This window comes from Clarias gariepinus, chromosome 6, assembly GCF_024256425.1.
Source record: "Clarias gariepinus isolate MV-2021 ecotype Netherlands chromosome 6, CGAR_prim_01v2, whole genome shotgun sequence".
NCBI lineage: Eukaryota > Metazoa > Chordata > Actinopteri > Siluriformes > Clariidae > Clarias > Clarias gariepinus.
In genome coordinates, this window is record NC_071105.1 from 25110164 (window position 1) to 25133478 (window position 23315).

Consider the following 23315-nt stretch of genomic DNA (forward strand, 5'->3'; position numbering starts at 1 on the left):
TTCTTTCTGATAGCTGAGCCAATGTTTTTGATCACCATCCTCAGATAGCCGGGGACTCCAATGGAGAACGTGATGCAGATCTGCCGGAGTCGTCTGCTATCTGCCATCTCTGGTGCTGACCTTCATAAATGCCCACAACCACTGATTTTATATACATTTATGATGAGTTTAGATACATTTCCACTTTTTTACTTCTGTAATGTCATATTAGATTCGTTTAACTTTTTTTCTCTGTATTGTTGCTTATCCTGAACTGTAGCTGCTGAAACAATACGAATGGATAATACAAATCCATGGAAATGTAAAGGCGTGTAAAGTTCAGCGGAGGACCCCCTTGCTCTGAACAATTTTTGTATTTTCCCAGTTCCCTGTACACCTGATTAAACTAATCAGGCATTTTTTGAATCGAAGTGGGTGAGATAGAGAAGGGAAACACTAACATGTACAAGACAGGGGGAACCCTAGGACCAGGGTTGGGAACCACTGGGCCAGCTCTCTGTCCACTATTTTTGGTGCAAATGGTTTGTCAGGGTGCCGGTGTTGAAAAGGATTCAATTGCAGACACCAGATAAACTTCAGCAGTTCATTGAAAGTTCTGTGCATTTTGTGAATAAAAACGTTTGTCGAGGATGAAGCGAGCATCGTGGAAGCAAAATTGTTAGTTCCAATTGCATTTGACTTTTATTCCAATAGCAGATAAAAGTCAAAGTCAATCTGTAAATCTGCACATAGAACTGAGCAAAGGTATTCGAGGAAGCAGACGAAGTCTTGTGAATCAGAAGCGAAAGCACAGATCAAAAGTGCTAGAAAGAGGAAACAGAGGTCGGAGCGAAAGTGATCTGAGCTGCAATCCATTCCCCAAAAAACATGCACAGAATACTAAGACATAATCCAAAAGAACAAGGGTTCAAAGTTAATCTGTGAAGAAGGAGTCAGGGTCAATGGCCAAAGAAATGATAAACTATGATCAAGGAGAAAAAAGAAAAAAAAAACATCCAAAAATGTGAAACATATCCGTGATGCATAAAATTCAGGTGAGGACAGAAAACCACAATAATTCAAATGAGGTACTCTGGTCACATGGAGTGTTCCTGGTGTCTTTTTTTAAAACTGAGTAGTAACTGCCAGAGGGACTTCAGGTCAGCCAGAGGTGAACTTCAGAATGACTTTGCGAGTCAGTATGAAAACCAGGAACGGAAAAAACGAAATGGAATGAGAGTGTTAAAAAGACTGGGACGCACAGTAGAAGCTCCAGCGTCAGATCTGTGACGTTGCTACGGTTTCAAAATCGTTGCTTGCCGTTGCTCCATCACTCCGACATTGTTACTGTAGGTACTGTAGGTGTAGCAATGAAGCAATAACCTGGTGCTACTTTATATACAAGCAGAGAATTGTTAATGATCTGGTGCAGTAAGGCCACAGATAACACTGAATACATACAAATAGCTTTACAATGTGCTGTAAGGATCTACTTCTCTCTACAGAGAGACCTGCGATAACTGACCTTGGTCACCAGTGATCCCATCCTGGTGGTTAAACTTCCATGGTGTCACCTCCCCACAATGGCTCATTTAATTAACAGAAGTCTATGAATGATCACAGATACAGTAGGTCTATAGAAACATACAGTCAACCCCTAAGCCTCCATTTATTTATTTTTTTTGTGTGTTAAAAAAGTGCTAGTCCATACCGGCAAGCTGCGGATCATCACATCACCTTATATTCTCACAACTACCCATGGGATTTGTGATTTTATATCCATCCAAAACAAAAATCATAAAAGTGCAAACTTTTTTTTTAAGCACATCGCTGAACATTTTAAATAGCTTATTTTTCTAACAGCATGGCTCTGACTGTAGTGTTATTCAAATCACAGCTTTATAATAATGCTCTCTAATGCCTTATTAGGTGTCTTTGTAGAAACAGTTCATACACAGGGACTTATATACAGTACCAGACACTTTATATAATCTAGAGCTAATTAAAATGGATGTTTTGTTTCATTTGTGTGGTATAATAAAATAAAATTCTATTTGATGATGGACTGTCTTTAGAAAGAGGTTAATTTTACATTTATTTTAGGAGTCCTGGGTGTTAGGATTTGTAACAATCTCAGGAAAGTCTTCAGAACAGTCTTCAGACTGTTTGCAGCAGCTGCACTTATTCATCCACCTAAAATATAGCTGGGTAACAGAAATACAATGCATCTTTCTTTAATAAGCTTGAAAGAGTAATTGTTGAGCGATGAGAGAAATAATACCTTTTTCCTTTGAGAGGTGATGATGGTGATATTGCTGAAAGTATAATCCTTTTCATAACACATATAACAAATATGATGTGACACCGCGTCCTATTGTGTGTGTGTGTGTGTGTGTGTGTGTGTGTGTTTTTTTTCTCTATGATAAATTAAACTTAATCAGGGCCTCAGCTTTTTTTCTGGTTCATCAAAACACTACTAAAGTACTACTTTAATATGTTTTCATTCAGGATGTTAGTTTGAAGTGCCATGCTCCATCTGTAACAATTTTAGACTTCTCGTTATAAGTATCAGTGTTGCATACCATTAAATGATATTGCTATTTCAGATTTTCCTAAAGGTCTAATATTTTACTAATTTCTTTGAAGGTTAACATCCTCTCTAAAGTTCCCCCAAAAGGTGTGTGTGCGTGTGTGTGTGTGTGTGTGTGTGTTAATGCTCAAGCTGAAATCCCCTTTGGATAATGCAGACTTATTTATTTCAATCCTCTTCTGAATGTCCAGTTTCAGTGTCTACAGAAAAATGGACTGTTCCATTCCATTGCCCTTAGAAAAAAGCAAACGCTGAGCAACGAGCTGGGGCGGGGAATGTTCTTATATGAGGTCACATTAGGGGGAAATCAAATTGGCTTGTTTCCTCACCAGTGAGACACAAATGTACATGCAGACTGGACACCTATCTGAATGTCTAAACAGGACTGAAAAGTAAGTTTTGCATAATACGTTTTTTTTAATGTGATATATAATGATATTGGTATAATGTCACATCCTTGGTAATAATTCACTGCAATAAATATTTACTACTAAGTTCAAAACAACCAAACTAAATGGCATTTCTGTTCAACTCAATGCGTCTCAATTGCATAAGCAGGAGTAACTGTATGTAAATCAATAGTCTAATGATCTCTAAATGTCAGCTGAAAATAAATGCACTGCTCCTAATAGTTTTAGCGTTAAATGAGTTTGACCCCACATTAACTCAATTGTGAAACTAAATTGCTAGTATTCCAAATAGCACGGAAGGAGAGCATCTTGAACTATAAAAAAGCTTTCAGTAATGCTAGATCATTGTATCTCCCTAATCTTATTGAAAATAACAAAAATAATCCTAGATTCCTATTTAACACCATGGCTAAATTAACTAGAAACAAGACCACTGCAGAAATCTCCACAACAACAACATACTGTAGAGAGGACTTCATGAACTTTTTCAATAACAAAATCATATAAATATTAGCTAAAAAAAAAATCAGGCTTTGAAATCAGACAATTTAAGTTATACAGATGATAAACTAACTACGCCACATCAGAACCTGGAATACTTTACTCACCTTGAAGAGAATGAACTAATTTCACTTATCTCTTTTTCAAAATCGTCAACCTGTGTATTAGATCCTATATCGACACATTTTCTCAAGCAGATAGTACCAGAAACAACAGAACCCCTGTTGAAAATAATTAACTTTTCACTCAGCAGTGTGTACAAATGTGTTCCCAAATTTTTTAAATTAGCAATTATTTAACCTCTATTTAAGAAACCTGACCTTGACCCTTGACCCAGCTGTTCAATTACAGGCGATATCAAACCTTTTATCTCTAAGATTCTGGAAAAGATAGTAGCACAGCAACTATGTTCTTATCTACATAGGAATGGCATAAATGAACTGTATCAGTCAGGATTTAGGCCTCATCACAGCACAGAGACAGCACTTGTTAAAGTAGTAAATCTCCTCCTATTGGCCTCTGTTTAGGGTTACATCACTATACTTGTATTATTCAACCTCAGTGCAGCTTTTGACACTATTTATCATAGTATTCTTCTTCACAGATTAGAAAATGTAGTAGGAATTAAGGTAGACCCTAAGAGGCCCTCTCGTAGCTCAGATCCTATTTGACTGATAATTATCAGTTTGTAGATTTAAATGGTGACCATTCTGCATGTTCTAAAGTGGAGTTTGGTGTTCCACAGGGTTCAGTTTTAGGCCCACTGCTTTTTCTCTTTACAGTACATGCTTCCTCTGGGCAACATAATTTGTAAGGATGGTAGTAGTTTTTAATGTTATAGTGATGACACAGTTATACGTCTCAGCAAAACCAGATGAGAAAAACCAGCTTACTAAAGTTGAGCAATGTGTGCAGGACATGGGAGATTGGTTGTTAATTAACTTCCTTCTGCTTAATCCTGATAAGACAGAAGTTCTAGTCATAGGACCACAAGCAGCTAAAAGCAAGTTTTTTGATCACACTGTAACTTTAAATGGCCATTCTGTTCCATCAAGTGCAACAGTAAAGACCTCGGTGTGATTATAGCTCCCAGCCCTTCATTTGAAGCACATGTATAGTAGATAATATTATCAGGACAGTAGGGGTGGGCAATATACCGGTAGACACATTTAACTGGTAGAAATTTGTCAACCGATAGAGATTTTGGTCTATCGTCTTAATCGCGGTTGAGATCACGTAATGTTGAAAGTTATGTAACCACGCTTCTATGGGAAGCCAAACACATCTAAAGTGGGACGAAACCGTGGCACCCGATTGAGCCGGCATGGGCAGACCAAATATCCAGACCCGGTGGAACCAACTTGAGCAGCGCTGCTCGAATCACAAACCTGCGCGACTCTGGTAGAAATAGACCGTGCCGACCATTAAAATACATTTTACTCCGCTGGGATGCACACGTACAAACCAGGCATGGCAAGGCAGAAACAATATTAAACAGTTTTGACATAAAAAAAAATGTTTTTAAATAAAAAAAACAGTGGGTCGCGCAGGTTTGTGGTTCGAGCTGCTCAACTTAGATCCACTGGGCTGCGTGAATAAAACAGATCATCTCTGCGCTATTCAGATAGTTGCGCTGTGCTGTCCATTGGGCTGCGCAGATATTTGGTTCAATCAGGTGCCACGGTTTCGTCCCACTTTTGATGTGTTTGGCTTCACATACACTTCGACAATGGAAGAAGACGGTGCAGCAGCAGTGAGTTTGCTTACATGTGACAAAACCAACAACAAGGAGATTGTAAAGAAAAAAAGGTACATCGTCTGTGTTGTGGAATTGGTTTGGGTATAAGAAAAGTGATATGAATGAGACGAACGTGATTTGCAAGGTATGCAAGTGCACTGTTTTAACACGTTGAAATAAAATAACATTATGTAAAACAGTTTCTTTGTGTTTGAATTTTTATTTATGTATTTTCAGATACAAATTGCTATACTGTGATAGAAGATTTTGGATATATTGCCCACCCCTGCAGCATTCTTTCATCTCAGAAATATTGTCAAGATAAGAAATATATTGTCACTAAACGATGCAGAAAAACTAGTTCATGCTTATATCACCTCTAGGTTGGACTATTGTAACGCCCTACTGTCTGGTTATTTAACTAGGTGCATAAACAAGCTTCAGTTAGTCCAAACTGCAGCAGCGAGAGTCCTCACTAGAACCAGAAGATACAAGCACATCACCCCTATCTTATCCACACTTCATTGGCTCTCTGTGGAACTTTGCATCGATTCTAAAATACTCCTATTGACGTATAAAGGATTAAATGGTCTCACGCCGCAGTATCTTAGTGAACTGCTTGTGTCTTACGATTCACCACGCCTACTTTGATTAAAGGATGCAGGCTGCTTATCAGTACCACGTATTATGAAAACTACAGCTGGGGGCAGAGCTTTTTTTTAACCCCAAAATTCTGGAATAGTCTACCAATTAATGTTCGGGACTCAGACACAGTCTCAGTGTTTAAGTCTAGGCTAAAAACCTATTTATTTAGCCAAGCATTTTTGCAAATAGATTTGCCTTAGGTAAAGGAGCAGATCTGGGGGACTCATGGACGTAGAGTATTACAGTGAACTGGTATGTTTAGATGCTGTCTTCCTCACTCTCATTGATCACTCAGGTTTGTTGACGGTGAGGTGATTGTTTGCTTTACATTTAGGAAGCCCTTATGTTTGTGTTTCCATCTGGCTCTCCCTTTTAGTTATGCTGTCATAGTTAGTCCTGCCTGCGTCCCTGCTTGCACTCTGCACTAAATATACATTCACATTATATGTGGTTTGACTGTGACCATACCTAACTGCCTTCTCTCCTGCTTTCTTCTCTTCTCTCTCTTCTCATCTCTCTCTCCCTCTCTTTCTTTCCCTCTCTCTTTTTCCCTCAACCTGTCTCTCTGTTGAGCTATACTTGCTTAATAGTTCAGGACTAGAGTTTCCTACAGTCTACCTGAGCCTCCAATAACGAACTGGACTCCATTTTACTTTAAACACATATCTTGTTATACTGAACTTCCAGTCTTACAGTATGATGCAGATCAATTCTTGCTATCCATTTCACCCAAATGAGGATGGGTTCCCTGTTGAGTCTGGTTTCTTCCTATTACCATCTCAGAGAGTTTTTCCTTGCCACTGTCATCAGGGACAATCTTATAATCTTATCATCAATCTTATAATTTGTTAACAAATGTCAATTGTTAAAAGCACTATACAAATAAATAAAATTTAAATGAACCTCTGGTAGAAGGCAGGCATGTACTCGTGAGCCACGGCTGCTCTCTTGTGTTTACCATCGGGCTCAGTGTAAAGCACCAACCGTGTCAGCTGGGAACAAGAGTATATATAGCTTTAGTTTGAGAAATGTTAGTTTTTTTAACCAAGTCTGGCTAAAACCAGTTTTAATAAGCAATTTTTTAATGAAGTATAAACATGTTAAAATATCTCTCAAATGATCCTTTTACAATGGGTGTAACTTATAAACTAATTATGAAGCTGTTATCAGCTTATGCTAAATATATACAGTATGTCCTATATAGACCACTTTCTAGTTTAGAACCCCTAGTGGGAGTTGGAGTAATATATAAATATACTTTAAACCTATAAGTAATTTCTTTTGGGCATGAGATTGGGCCAGTGCTGATTCTGAAATATCTGTGTGAAAATTGAGGGTCTCATAGGCATATCACGTACACCATCACTTTATACACCTGACATTATATCTGCTAGAATATTCTCGGCCATGTTGGATGTAGTTTTCCACAAAGTGGAACTAAAGTTAAAAAAAAAAACTTTTAATATATTAACATACAGTATTTAAATTACGAACTATTCCTGCTCAGGCGAAATATGTAAATTGACCAAAAAGAATAATAACTGTGGATCATTGGTAGCCTGTCAATTCAATTTGATTCTGTTTTTAAACCACAGAGAACAGATTCATTTTAAGAGCACTAATGTCATTCATTTAAAAAACACTTTAAAGCATTTTAATGTTTATTGTCTAATAATTTAATTATTTAAAAAAACACTAAAATGGTTTAATGCACATTGAAATGGTGTGAAACTTGACTCTTTTTTTTTTTAAATTTTAGAAAGTGATTATTTGTTTTTCTGACAATTTTCTACTCCACATTCTATTTGGGTAGGTAGCGGTATTGCACCAAACAAATAACACTTTTGCAAAATATGGGTATTTGCAGAAGTTGGAAGTGGTTTCTATTTTCTGCTAAAGCTATGGTATGTTTTAAGAAACATGGCAATTTTAGAGAATTATACATTTTCAAGTTTTCATGTTTAAGTTTAATATTGAATCGACTAACAAAGGGCTGATTACATTTTAAACCCACACGGCACTAGAAAATAATAGTAAAATCAGAGTGCAGGCATTGTCTGCCATAGCTAGTCAGATGCTCGACGCATGAAAGTCTAGTCTACAGTAAGTTGCACATCCATTAATTTCTACTGGTCAAGGCGCCAAACTAAATTTTAAATAAGAATGGACCAGGACTATTTTGCTCTAATACTTTTTAGTCTACATTGTTATCAATGAAAAGTCAGTGTAATAAATGTTTAAATGTATTATATTACACTGTTTAAGGACAGGTCCAGTTTTAAAAATGCACTCACATGGCTGACGTCAGCTGAAATAATTGATTCTGGAACTGAGAGTGCACATCACAGAAGCTCAGGTCTGGCTGCAAACTCCTTCGTATAGCCCCAATATAGGCAATAACTACAGTAGAATAAGGGATCCTACATCTACATCGACGACTGGCAAATTTTTCTTGAATGATAATGACACAGCAGGTCGACTATCCAAAACCAGTCTTGTGTGTCCTCTACTCTAATGGTGCATGGCTGCTTACAGTGTCTAAGTGGCATTGATTAGTTGAAATGTGGCACACATACACATACAGTGGGCGATTTGGGAATACACCAATTAGCCGGAGGAAACCCACCAAGCACAGGGAGAACATGCACACTCCACACACAGACCTGTGGCAGGAATTGAACCTTTACTTTTAAAGGCCAGAATTTTTCCACTAAACAAAACAAAAAAAACAATAAAAAAACATAATAATGCATTTCGGACATTTTTTATATTAAAGCGAAGGCATTCTGTTAAAGCAATTTGATATAGTCTCCTTGCTGTTTATCATAGCAGAATATATCAGTCGCCCAATTTATGTATACGCTAATATTGAGCGTTGTCTTTAATTTTGTCAAGTTATTTTGACTGTTTATTGCTTCTGATCACTCAGTGTTGTCCTGTTTAAGCTCTGTAGATAGTAGAATATTCAGTGTTGAGCTTCGCGGGATGAGCGTTTGATTGGGACTGTTTCGGCCAACCAGACTCAATAGGGCTAGTGCTGTTCCTACAAGCTGGTGATGATGTACTAAAAATACATAATCAATGCCCTCAGGTTTGTTGAAAACAATCTTGTGTGTGGCAGTGTGGTTTTAATACAGTTGGAATTGGCCCACGGGAGCGCAGTGTCATTTGAAATGCACATTACCCCTAATGGCCACGCCATTACACATAGCTGCCCTTAAATTAGCCCTGCTCGCCTGAACGCTTGCTATTATGATAATATTCGGAAATATATCTGCGCAGAACCGGCATGCTGGACAGCGTTTCAAGCCATGGCGAAACTGCTGTATGTAACTTTGCATATGTAATTGGCATCATGAATTAATCCTTGTGTCTTTTGTGCGGCTGGTCGTTTATTGCGCATAAGGGATGAAAGAAAAGGCTGTGAGGAAAGGAGCACAGGAGCGAGGGACGGCGTGTGGGTAGTTGGCATTCTGCTCTCTTACAGGTAGATGACAAGAGGGCAGGTGTGAGTGGGTTGAGTCTGGACATGACCCAGACGCTCTCGCTGTGAGGATTATGAAGGGAACATGAGAGGGAAAACAAATCTCCCGCTTTAAAGCGATTCAGTATAACTTATAATTTAATGTTGAGCCAGACTGGAGCTTATTCTTGTATAATGTGGGACCTTTTATTGTTAGTTTAACAACTATTTTTCATCATGGGTGGGAAAAAAAGAAATAAAGAAAAAAAAACATAAAATAGGATTTGAGCATACAGTACAGTGAAATGGCATTATATTACAGTTATATATTCTCTGCATGCTTGCTGGGCTTTCTCTGGGAACTCCGGTTTCCTCCCACAGTCTAAAGACAAACTGATTATGCTAATTGGTGTCCCATTGTAAGTAGGTGGGTGTGTGTCCATAGTGCAGGGTGTACCGTGCCTTATGCCTTGTGACCCTGGGATAGGCTAAGGGACATAGACCTTTTGCACCTGATGTCATGTCACCTGTCTACCATGGTCCCACCTGATTCTGAATTGCTAAAGGGATGTTACTCACCTGATGCCAGCGCCAAAACTCACATTGAAAACAGTCACGGAAGCAGTTTTAGCAAAAAAACACATCTGATCACATCCTTATTCATCTTTGAGAACGCTTTGTTAGTAATTGCTTACTGTATAATTAGTTCCGAATTTTCATCGAACCGTCTGTGTTGTGGTTCACAGCTCACATAAGCTTCAAAGCTAGCTAGCTTCTAAGACAAGGCTGGATCCCAAATCCCTCTCTAAACCCTGATCAAGGGCACTACTAAAGGGCACTGAGTCTGAAAAAAATCAGCAGTATAGAAGTTATCAGTTGCTAGGTTACTCTTTTATCTGTATGACAAAGCATAAGGCAATCCGGTAGGTCATCAGATAGTCATCAGGTAATATTCCTGTGTGTTTCTGGCTCTGAAATACACCTTGAATGTAAGCATCAACGAATATACCTAGTAGTCTATTTCGATTACCGGAAATTCTTCTGTCTTCTGTTGTAACTGACATCATTGTAGTCACATGTTTGAAAAGGGTCTATAATGGTAAGAGGGGAGTAAGAGAGTAAAGCATATACTATAGTGTAAGAGAGTAAAGCATATACTATACTGTATATACAGTACATATGTATGTCTTTCATGTGCCTTTATGGAATAGAATTAATGACAAAACCTATTGTGGAAAACTGGAACTTATCGGACAAATTGTTTTTAAAGAAAAAAATGTTGTCTTTTTTAAAATAAAAACCAGCTAGATCTGTTGTTTCGCAGTATCTTCCATTATAACATCTCTCCCTCTGGCAGGAACCTTAATAGTTCTTGCGTAGAAATTCTAACTCTTTAATAATCCTTTTATTGTTCCTTAGAAATTATCAACATTATATGTGTAGCAGATGTCAAGCACAAAACTCGATTCAGAGCTTGAATTATATTGTACCTAAGTGTGCAGAGCCTGCATTTTATTGCATTAGACTACTAATGTATTACAATGGAACCTTGGATTACGAGCATAATTTGTTCCGGAAGCAGGCTCGTATTCCAAAACACTCGTGAATCAAATCGAATTTTCCCATAAGAAATAATAGAAACTTAAATTATTTGTTCCACAGCCTCAAAAAATAAATACTTAAAAATAATTTACACTGGCCTCCGAGTGGCGCAGTGGTAAAGCGCTCGCCCTATCATCCGGAGATCGCTGGTTCGAACCCCGGGTGATGCTGTTTTCCTCTCACAGCCGGAGGCACAGAGAGAGCTGATTGGCCGAGCTCTCTCAGGGGGGAGGGATGAGAGGTACTTGTGCTCCCACATTAGTCACGGCGCTAAAGCCAATCAGGGGCGTCTGTGAGCTCGCGCACACGGAAGGAGCGGCTAGTGCTTTCCTCCGAGTGTGTTACTCCGCCCCTAACGGTGCGTGAGCGAACAGTTCGAAAAGATGCGGTCGGCTCGCGTCACGTGGTTCGGAGGAAACACGGGATAGCTTTCGTCCTCCCGACTGAGTGGTTGTAGTAGCCTTGATGTGTGTGGGAGCCCCCTAGTGACGGGGAGTAATTGGCCACGACTAGATTGGGGAGAAAATCGGGGAAAAAGAATTGGACAGGACTAAATAAAAAAAAAAATAATAATAATAATAATAATAATTTACACAAAATATTAAGTAAAAATAAAACAAATTAATCTGCACTTTACCTTAAAAAAAGGTCAAATAAATCCCAACACATAAGTGTTTCCATTTGTGCATGCAGGCGCTGTGTATGTGTGTGTGTGTGTGTGTGTGTGTGAATCTAAAGTAAGCTCCCCTCTCCCCCTTCTCTCCTAACACAGTAACCCTTCCTCCACTTTTTTTTGCACACGTGCGCACACAACATAAACACATACACACACGCGCGTGGTCACATTGTTATAGTAAACAGTGCACGGATGTTGATTATACCAGTGAGAGATGACCCACTAAGAGCCAGCAGGGGAGTCGATTACCCACAATTCCGAAGCGCAATAGAAAAAAAAAACGTTGGCTCAGTGGTGATAACGTGATGCTCGGCATCAAAATAAGAAGCGCATGCGTGATACATGATACTCGGTACTCGTAAACCAAAACTAGTTCGTTGTCCAAGTCAAAATTTATTAAAAATTCTTAATAAGATTTAATAAAATGACTCGCAATTTGAGGTTTTACTGTATGTTGTTAGCAATGCAATGTGGATGTATTACATTTCACAGAATTAGAATAATTTGTGATTTGTGGTCACTGCTGTGTTTACATGCATAATTGACCTGTATGAAACAAGTCCCGGTATACGGTGTGCAAACATGTCACATATATTCAAGTGGCATTGCTTTGTTTTATGTTAGTGAGCCAGTAAGTGAAAAGATGTTCATGATTCATGAACGTCGTGATGTGATATTTTTGTACTATGTTCACGATATGCCATTAGAAAGGACATCTCACTAGGAGAGCTATTTAAGAAGCAAGCTGTCACATTTGCAAAAGATATATTAATGATAAATTTTTATACTGAAACATAAACAGAACAATTACCAGCCATTATGAATTGCTGCCTTTGCTTTGCGGAGTCTTGCCAGGGTGCGCTCAGTGATCCAGGCTTCTTAAACACTACTATCTCATGCACATATCTCTGAGCTCTGTGCCTGTCCAGGAAACAATTAGTTTAGCAAATAATCTGTCAGGAACTAGTTATTAGCTGTGTGCCGAGGATAACATTATGCTATTGTTTATTAGTCTTTTAGCAATGTGTTGACTATTTAATCACTTTGAAATTCTCAATTACACACTAGAGTCCCCACATACAGTTTTTTGTGATTGTTTTTTTTTTATAAAGGGTTTTGCTTCTGTATTTCAGAACTGTAGACCTGGCTTGTATTTTTTTGTATTTGCCCGCCAGCAAAAAATTGTAATTTCAATACCATCAAATATAACCTTTGACCTGCAATTTCAATACAGTCAAATATAACCTTTGACCTTTCAATCTTTTATGTTCTATAGAGACTGGCCAGGGAGGCAGAGCTGATCCAGACATTGCACCCCTGGAGGGACAACATTTCAGTAAGTGTGCCTTTATTGATTGCTTTCCAATAATTCCACGTAATTATACAGTAATATGGATTCATGTACCTTCGTTCTTTGAATTAATGCAAGACTATGATAGTGATAGAGCCCCATATTTTGTTAGGATCCATCATTGAGGCACAGTGAATAAAGAGGAGGCATGAACACACTTACGTATAACAATATTAAGTACACTGTCTGGCCAAAAGTCCCAGAATTATTATTTTTTTGACTGCTTATAGCTTTAATTGTGGCATGGCCAAATGTGGTGGCCGTAAGTACTGTTCATCATGATTCACCGCAAGTTTTAGCGCTGTGATTAGGTTTCCATCTTTCCGCACGTCTGTCCTTGCATAGTCAAACTGCATAGGTGAGATAGGGGTATACCAGCAGGAATAACACAGCGGGGCGGATTATCAGGGGCGGGGCTTGTAGGACGACTTTCACACATACACACACTATTTCGAACGGTACTTTGTACCGTGTTACACTTAACACTAATTACTAATTATAGGTTATATATATATATATATATATATATATATATATATATATAAATATATATATTATAAACAAGTTTTTGTCGTGATTCTCCATTGCTAACACACACTGTATCTTGGGCTTATAATCCTCGTACATGGTGGAAAATTACTAAAATATGGGCAAGTAATTTATGTCAAAAAGACATAAATAATGCAGTATTTTAATTTACAGAGCAAAAAACTTGACACTGCCATAATGTAAGCACAAGTGCATAGACAAGAGTCGTGTTAGCAAAAGTCAAAAGACAAACACATAAAGTTAATGTAATCCAAATACAAAACATTACTTGTATGAAATGGGGGAAACAGCGGGGCTTCGGTTGCTGTCGGAGAGAACGAAAGACATGCGCAAATGTCAAGTGTCTGATCTGTCATCGACCGTGGAGCTCAAATAAAGAATGTGTTAAAATTGGCACGTCTGATAGTCTTTTAAATATTTATTGTTTCACCTCATCCCATCGCACATACCTCTGGGGCACGCCTCACAGTTCGAATATCTCTGGCCTAGAAAATGAAGCACTGACACCGACGGTTTGATGAGTGATTTCCTGTCAGTTGCTGTCATTTTTTTCTGCAGCGGCTGAACATTCAAGAGCCGTTTTACGCTCATACAAACATTGATTATTGTATATTCTAGTCCTTATTCACAGCGACGTACTCGAAATATCCTTCACAAAAACATTGGCACCACACACACTCTGCCGTCTGTCTCCAGGGAGACCATGCTTGCTGTTATGCTACACTTCCTACAAATGGAATTTTAACCCCATGCCTCCCGAGGGATATTTGAGAAAAGACTCTAAAGCTAATAATTATGAAGCCTCCTCACTGAGAGAGCCCATTTCTGTTCATGGCTGCTTAGCCACTGCACTCACAGGGAGGCAGGGAGAGAGCTGCCTATCACGGCACACACTCCTCGCTCAGAGCTCTGCAACTAAATGCATGTTTTATAGCATCGCATGCATGCACACAGACATTGCACGCTTTTAAAACACTTGCGTCTGTGCATTTTGTAAATGAAAATGGTGTCACACATTACACAGGTAAAGTACTCGTCGTATGTCGTGTGTAAACACCCAAAATGCATACCTTCCTTTTTTTATTATTTTATTCCTCTTTACATTTCTTCCTTCCTCACTCTCTCCTCCCTTTTTTCTTTTTTCCCCACCTCTCTGTCTTTCCTTCTCCAGCGTGTTATCAGCCCTCCTCATTTCTAATCAGCCATGAAAACAGTTTGAAAATGTCATATTGTTGCAAACACTGCAAATGAGACCTAATGGGGGTGCGGGCATTAATAATGTATCATGGGGATGATTTCATTTGCTTTTATAATTAGCCCAGGTAATGAAGCACTGTGGAGGCCCGAACCATTTCAGAACCTTCACACGAGAGAGGGGGATGAGACGTGTCCTTTAGTGAGGACGAGTGGTCTTGTTGATTCTGACTCTCTTTCTCTCTCTCTGTCTCTCTGTCTCTCCAGCTTGTTTGGCAAATGTTCCCTGTTTTTTTTTATTTGGCTGAAGACTGCTGACTGACACTGTAATTAGATTAGGCCTCCATGCTTTTTGGGCACATTAGGGACCCAGAGTGAAAAGCATGTTAAAGCATTTGGAGGGAGGAATAGACACTAAGAGAAAAAGACATAGATGGAAGGATGGAAGGGGAAATTATTTTTGTAATACTATTGAACAGATAGTGTGCACACCCCAATAAGGCCTGATATTTTTGATAACTTGAAAAATGGGTGGGTTCAAAGACTAGGTGTCCTATGCTGTTTAACATATAAATATTAGCGAACTAGCAAAGTTCTCGTGCTTGTAGTTGTGTGTCTTCTGCATACACTGTCTATACACGGTAAATGATTGCGTCGATTGGCTCTGTTGAGGAGGCACACCAACTTCAAGGGAAAAAAAGCACTAAATCGGAAAAATTATTCTAGATGCTGTGGTATAATCTGGCACATAACCGTTCATAACTTCACCTTTACTCAACATTTTGATTTCGTTTATGGTGCAGGTTTAGCTTCAGGCAAATACACATGTACTGCCAAAATTTGGTTCAATTCTGTCCAGCCAGTTTTCCGTGATGCAGTGACAGATGGTACAGAGACAGACAATCAGATCTCCAATCTCCAAGAATTTGACTTGCTGTTCCAGTACTTTTGGAGCATACTGTGTATCAGTGCCACTGCTATAGCCTGATTAACATCACCCACTGTGGAGTGTGTCAAGTCATAGAAAATATAGTACGTTAACATTGTACTGTATATTAACTCTCCTAGTATAGCTGGATCATAACAAATCGCCTTAGACTATTTGGATTAGTAACACTAATGCACTCATCCGAATAAGTCTGTGTCAATATACCACTTGTAAATGAAAAAATTAACAAAGTCAATTTTACAGCCAGTGGTTAGATCAACATAAACCTAACTGTCCAAGTTAGATATTTACCCAAGCTGTTGCTTTGAGTCATCCAGTGTCTGATTTGATTAATGCTGAACACAAATCTAGGCTGAAGGTGGCAGGGTGGCTCACAGCTCCAGGCTCCGCAGTTCATTACTGTCTCTATAGAGATACACACCTTATCGCCATGTTCGGAAAAACTCTTCTGAGGGTCAGATGTCCTGGCATTCCTGTAGGCTAAAGCCCAATTGTCTTTAGGGCTCACAAACACCTTTTAGCCGGTAAAACTGCATACATTCGGCCCTATTAGTGAGCTGTATACAAACCCACAGCATTAAAGTGAGAAATTTCGCATTCCTAAGTATCGAGTATGCCCGGATTTATCTTCTTGAGCTCTCCTGTGTTTGCGTGTAATGAGGAAAATGTCAGGCTTTAAATCATGTGATTAAAGATATGAGTGTATGTCCGCTTATGAGTAATATGAATATCAAAATATGGGTATATATGTGCATATATACTGTGTGTATGTAATGTCTGCATTATTGTGTACGAAACCATTCACTATTTTCAGACTAAAATAACTAACTAGATATAACATTAATTTTAACAAGAAATAAATTACATTAACATTACAGAAGACTATTTGCATGGCTGTTAAGAAAGCAACATATTACTGTACATGACAGACCAGTTTTCAGATGGAATAAAAAAAACTCATGTAGGAATAGCAAAGAGCAAGTGTGACAAAGTTACAAGAAGAACCAACTAACTGTCTAAAAGTCCTAGGCACATACAGTAATGCCATCAGCAAATCCAAAAAAATGCCATAAGCAAAGATGCTTCTAAAAACATCTCTACATAGAATGAAACTTTTATAAAGAACACTCAAGAGTAATAAAATAAACACAGTCAATATTCGGTGTGATAACCTTTTGCTTGAAAACCAATAGTGTTCGATACAGATGTGAACAGTTTTATTAATAAAACAGCTGTTAGGTTTTGCGTGCTGGAAAATGAGTTCTTTTGGTAACATTGTCATAATTGTTCCTTTCTACAGGCATGCAGGTATTTTCTGTAAATGTTATTTATGTATTAATTCTTAAGGTTTGTTTGGAAATAGTGAATAGTTTTGTATATAATAATGCAGGCATTATTGCACGATATGCAGGCATAACAACAATTGTACTGCAGACAATATGGTTCCTTTTGCACAGTATTATATATATATACACACACCTGATATACATTTGCAATGGATGTTTTTTTGGTTGGTGTGACCTATAAAAACATGTACACACAATTAACTAAAAAATAAAGGAGACCAAGAGTCATTTAAAGTTTTCTCGTTATAGTTTGTTATACTATAAGCGTTCCACACTAACTAACTACCCTTAGTTTCATTTAACGTATGCATTACACTGTAGATGTTCCAGCATTTCTATACAGCATGTTATTTCTACAGGCTATTAAATCTAAAGTCATGAAGCTGGCAACAACAATCCCAGTTTTAGCACTACCTGTGGCTTGTTATGATTGCAGATTTGATTTTGCTCCTTAAGAGTTTCTTCACGGCTGCATACCCTAGCCGCTCTTATAAGTCCAGCCATCGTAACGAATGTGCCAGTCGGCCATTACGGCCATTATAGTGGGCTGTTGTGTTAAAGACTCGTCGTGCTCGCAGTAATCTCAACAGTGGAAGTGGAGCTGAGGCCCGTTTAAATCCATCTGAACGCAACAGCGTGTGAAATGGACATCAAAGTGGTTTATTGCGTCTTATATCTCAAGGTCATTTGTGCTCACTGCTCCGTCAGATTTGGTTTGTGACCTGTTTTTCTGTTGATTAATGCAAGAGTCTTGGTGTTAATCTTCTATGTGACTTCCAGCTAATAATCATGTCTCACTGCAAGTCAATGTACAGTATATTAATATTCTCTCATTCGCTTAGGTTAGTCAGATGTTATTAAATAGGGCATGAATAAATATGTATTGTTTATCAAAACAGTACAGATCTATCATCTGGTCTCTTTTAGTGTCTTGAAACTGCATCATGAATATTATGTAAATGATTTGTTTTATACAAAATGACTAAAAGCAGTCACAATTCAATTCAGAGTCTATGTACACATGAGCAAGGCATTCAGTAACTGTACACTGTACAATGTATTTTGTAATCTTAAGTATGTAAGTCAGCGTAAGTAACATAACATCATACAACAAATATCATACAACTACAAACGAAAATAATTATGGCAGCATGACTATTAATAAGCTGATGAACCTCTGAATGCAACTGACCACTTAATAAACCAATAGTGTTTCAAATCCATTTTACCCAGACATGCTAAAAGCACTGATTTTTCACTCCCATGCCACTGCTTCTTGTGAGCTCATATTCCAGACGAATAAACAAACAGCACATAAAAATATTAATTTCAGACCTTCTTCACCCTGAACCTCGTTGCCTTTTTTCAGAGGTTAAGACTTAGACATGGACGGATGGATTGATGAATGGATGGATGGATACACCTATCAGCCATAACATTTAAACCAATGATAGGTCAAGTGAATAAAATTAATTGTCTCATTACAGGGGCACCTTGTCATGGTGTTGGATATATTAGGCAACAAGGAAATAGTCAGTTCTTAAAGTTGATGTGTTGGAAGAAAGAAAAATGGACAAGCGTAAAGGTTGAAAAGGCTAAACTGTGATGGCTGACTCAAAGCAACTCCAGTGGTTTGCAGTGGTTAGTACCTACCAAAAGAACCAGGGTCAGGGTGACCAAGATTCAGTGTTGCATGTGAGGACACTTGCCCATCTGCTCTGATCCCATAGAATACTTCAGCTACTGGAGCACCCAAAAAAACCAAAATAAATAAAAACATTAATGCTGGTTCAGATAGAAATAGAAAGTTGCCAGAACACACAGTCAGTCAGGATGCCCATGATCACATTTGTCCAACCCCAGAAACGCCTATAATGGGCACATAAATTAATGAATGGGAGTAACCCAAGAAGAGACACACTATGGAAAGAAGGTGAGTCGACAAAGGCAATGGTCTCCCACGTCTCCATCTGATTCTGTGAGATGTACTGGATAAAAAAAAGTCATACTTGGAGACCTCACTTCACAACTTACAGGACTTAAAGCATCTGCTAGTAATTTATTTGTGCCAGATACCACTGCATATCTTCAGAGGTCTTGTGGAGTCACTGGCTTCCATAAAGAACATCCAATAAAGCAAGACCAAAACTTACCTTTGCTGCAGCGAACCTCATTTAGAGTTACCAGGAATTAGAAAGTGTGTTAAGATATCTGAAGCACAGCAGTGTGATGAAATATTTTAGCTCTCATAAGCTGACTCATTGGATTTGATATCTGTTTTAAATATATGCTCATAAGGTCGAAGATGCATAGTCTCTTAATTATTAGCATTAGTTTAGTCTCAGAAAAGAGCACAGACATGTAACTGTGGTAGACTAAGTTCTTTACGCCAGCCTGTTTTATTAGACATGTTAGAAGGCGAGAGTAAAGCAAAGGATCGGGGCGAGAAAGAAAGGGATGGAACGGGAGAGGGAGGACATGAGCTTTCCATCCGATCGTGGCAGCTGCTGTATGTTTGAAATGCATTAGCACTAATAGCTGTGCCATTAGGGGAAAGACGAGAGGCACTCTACAGATGGAGGGAGAGAGAGAGGGAGTGAGGGAAAGAGAGAGAGAGAGCGAGGTGATGGGAGAAGGAACCATCTTCCAGGCCATTTACTGCAATCATCATTCTCTAATCAATCAAACCTTTCATCATAAGTCAAGCACGTGTGTATATGTGCATGCAATAGTCTACATTATTGCAAGAGAGCCCTTGTGCTTGATAATAGATGCTGTACATCCATGTAGTACTCTGTTTTTTTCTCAAGCATGATCACAGGTACAATGCTCACGCGCTGTATTCGGATTCTACATCAGAAAATACACGATGGTCAAAAATGCATAAAAGTTAGATGGCTTTCAGGTACAGTCTTATACACTGTATACATCCGTTAGCTAAGGCTGCCTCATAAAGCACCTGCATTTCACACCCTAGTGGTTGGTGGAGAAACTGCAACATGTAGCAATAGAGCTGTTGCCAAGAGCAACTCAGTACCGCTCACTGTGCGTAATAAAGCTTTTTGTTTGAGATGATTGGCTCTACAAAGGAGGGAAAAAAGGGATGCCCTCTGTACTTGTCCCTCAACAGGCTGAAAGAAAAAAAATCTTGAAGGGAAACCATTCAGGCACTACCGAGGCGGGGCCTATTTTAAGGCTGATCCCTGTCTTGCATTTTAAACGCATGTTTGTACGTGAGTGTGTTCCTCCTTTGTTGATTAAATTAAACCCCTTTTAAATTATGACCCAGTTTCTGATTAAAATCAGAACAGCGGTTAATGATTAGGATCTTCGAATGTTGAGATTTCAGCTGGACCTTCAGCAGAGTCGTCTAGGTGATAGACAGTCTTTGCCTTGTCCTACATGTGCACCGAGAGGCTGTGATTTTAGCATAAATAGGTAATGACAGGCTTCTTGTGCATTAAAAAAGAAAGTTTGTTTGCCGAGCAGCTGTCGTACCAGATCAGCGGTGCTGTTGTCTGAGAAAAAAGAAAAAAAAGGAAAGTAACTCACAAGTAGAACTGACTAAAATATCAAGAAACTCACCACCTGTGATATACACACATGCACCGACAGACATATGCACACGTTCTCATGCACACGCTGACACACACACACACACACACACACACACACCTGCTTTGCCGGCTGCCTCCAGCAGTTGCCTTGGTGACCCGTCAGGTTTGGTAATTTCAGCTTCCTGATTGCAGCACTAGCTGTAATTTGCTAAAGTGTCTCTCCTCAAGGGTTCACCTACTGTATGTCTCTTTTTCCTTTTTTTCCCCTCTCATCAACACACTTTTCCTTTTCACTTGCTGAGTCTTAACCGAAAATTTAGAAAACTCCTTGTGTGGGAGACCTCAAAAGATACGCTTGAAATAAACACTTGTGCTAAATCTAAATGCATAACATATAAGAAGAGCGAGGAGACTGAGTGTGGAGATAATACTGAAATAGTGCTCATGTGTAGTCGTTTGGAACTACAGTCCTAAGCTGTGCTCAGACGTTTGCAGAGAAACCCAGTTGTGTCCACGAGATTCGGTTCTTAAACTGACTGAACTCTTGCATCGCAGCTTAAATGCGGTGCCTGACAGTGTGCTTTAAACACAATATATAATGCACACATTCATGCTTCGGGCTCAATATTGGGGGGCGTGAGTTCTCAACCCATGTAAGGGGTGTCAGAGAACAATGAAGCCAAATGAGCCCCTCCTAACCCCCCATAATCTATCTATCTATTTATCTATCTATCCATTTATCCATTCATCCATCCTTATATCTATCATAAAAAAATTCACTTTGTATAAAAGCACCAAATTTGTATGTATTTCTTGTTCCAGTATTAGTAAATTTGTAAACAACATACCTCCTGTTGGGAAGAAATGTTTCACTGTTTCCTGTGGACAAACCAACAACTTAAAATTGAGTATACATGCTTGCTATTGCTTGTGGCAGCGGGGTGTGTGCATTATTGTTCGCTTCCCAGTAACATTGAGAAAAACAACCATTTTATCATGTTTTGTACTGTATCAGTTTTCCGGTAAATTAGTAAATTTAATTTATGATATTTGCAGGGTTGAAATGGACAGTTTTGATTATTTTATGGAGTTGGAAATTCCCCCACTCCACAACCACTCTCAACATCCATTCTGAAGCTATGGAATGTCTTTTCACCCAATTCAAATTATGCATACTATATTTTTTGTGGACTGACCAGTGACTTGCTGTAACTCCAGTATCAACATTTTTGCCCTTGTACTTTGTTTTATCTTGCAAAAGAATTCAAAAAGACAATTACATAATTTTTTTTACATAATCTTTTTGCTTTTCAATACACTTTGTCTATCAGTCAACAAGCTTTTGTATCCATCATAATTTTTTTTTTTTTTGATGAGCTGCGAGCCATGAATTTACCACTCTCTTCAATACTTCATAAAAATTGAATCTGCTTCCACATAGAGCTGCTTTCAGGGGACCAAACAGGGTTAATTCTGATGGAGCGAGATCAGGACTACTGTATATGGAGGATGCTTCAACACCTCAAAACGAAGTTTTTGCATTGTGTCGACACTGTGGGCAGAAGAGCGCAGACATGCATTGTGTTTCATCTGAGGTTGGGCTTCAGCTTTTCAATCAGCATCTCACTGTTAGAAGCACTGTTGATTGTTGAACCTTTTTCCTGATAATGTTCCAGTACTGACCCTTGAGAATCCCAGAAGATTATAAATATACATTATCCAACTTGACTTTCGAACTTTTCTTGGATGTTTCCATTCCATACTTTGCCGGGCTCGTAGTGATGAATCCATGTCTCGTCACCAGTAATGATTAAAACTTTCACTTTCCTTAGAGTATGGGTCCAAATTATGTTTGCAGATATCTACACGGCTTCCATTTACGCTCTTTAGTGAGTTGTTTCAGGTCCCTCAGATCACAATAAAAACTTATCAGTGCATACTGCTCTTCTTTCATGCAAATCACAAGTGGGGCATCTATTTTTACTCTTTCCACAGTTACAAATGAACTGATGTACCACTTTCACACCTGCACAGCAGTGACTGGGGAGACAAGAGCCTTGAACAGGATGCGACTTTAAGACAGGCCGATAAAAGTTTTAATATAACCAGATTGCAGATAATTTTTGACTCACCCTCATACTAGACTCCAAATTTGATGTGTTTTTTTTTTTATTTTGGCCACACTTCCAGTCCAGATTCAGTCCTCATTTTGCAGTTATTATAACCTCCTATTTCATTGAGAGGACTTTGCTCTACATTTTGGAGTGTGGCAGTAGGGATTTGTGCTAATTCAGCATTCACAAGAGCATTAGTCTGGTCAGGTACTGATGTTTGGTAAGAAAACCTGGCACACTGTCAGCAGTCTCCTTCATCCCTAAGGTGTCAGGGGGGGTTGAGGTCAGGGTTTCGTGGAGACCTCTTGAGATCCTTTACTCCAATTTTGGCAGAGCACATCTTCATGGAGCTGGCTTTGTTCACGGGAGTGCTGTCGTGCTGGAACAGGTTTGAGCCTCTTAGTTTTAGTAGAGGGAAATCTTATTGCTACAGTATATAAAGACATTCTCTGTGATTTTGTGGGATCCATATGATATAACCGGGGTGAAGATATGGGTGTGATGGTCAGGTGTCCACGGGTATATAGTGTGTCTAATTAGTATATAGCATGTACTATGTCTTTTAAATTTGTACTGGTTAAGTTTTTTGCTCTGTTTAAAAGTTTTATAAGAGAATACTTTAGAAACAACCAATATCTGAAAACAATCTGG

At 38.7% G+C, this 23315-nt stretch overlaps 1 protein-coding gene across 2 annotated transcripts in view; it reads left to right on the forward strand.

The window, feature by feature from the left end:
- The window catches only part of cacna2d2a (calcium channel, voltage-dependent, alpha 2/delta subunit 2a), a 242239-nt gene that overhangs the window by 109524 nt on the left and 109400 nt on the right, over positions 1–23315 (forward strand). For both annotated transcript variants that reach the window (XM_053497570.1, XM_053497571.1), the window contains exon 4: positions 12881–12940. In XM_053497570.1, coding sequence (XP_053353545.1) covers positions 12881–12940 — 60 coding nt within the window. The remainder of the gene's footprint in view (positions 1–12880; positions 12941–23315) is intronic.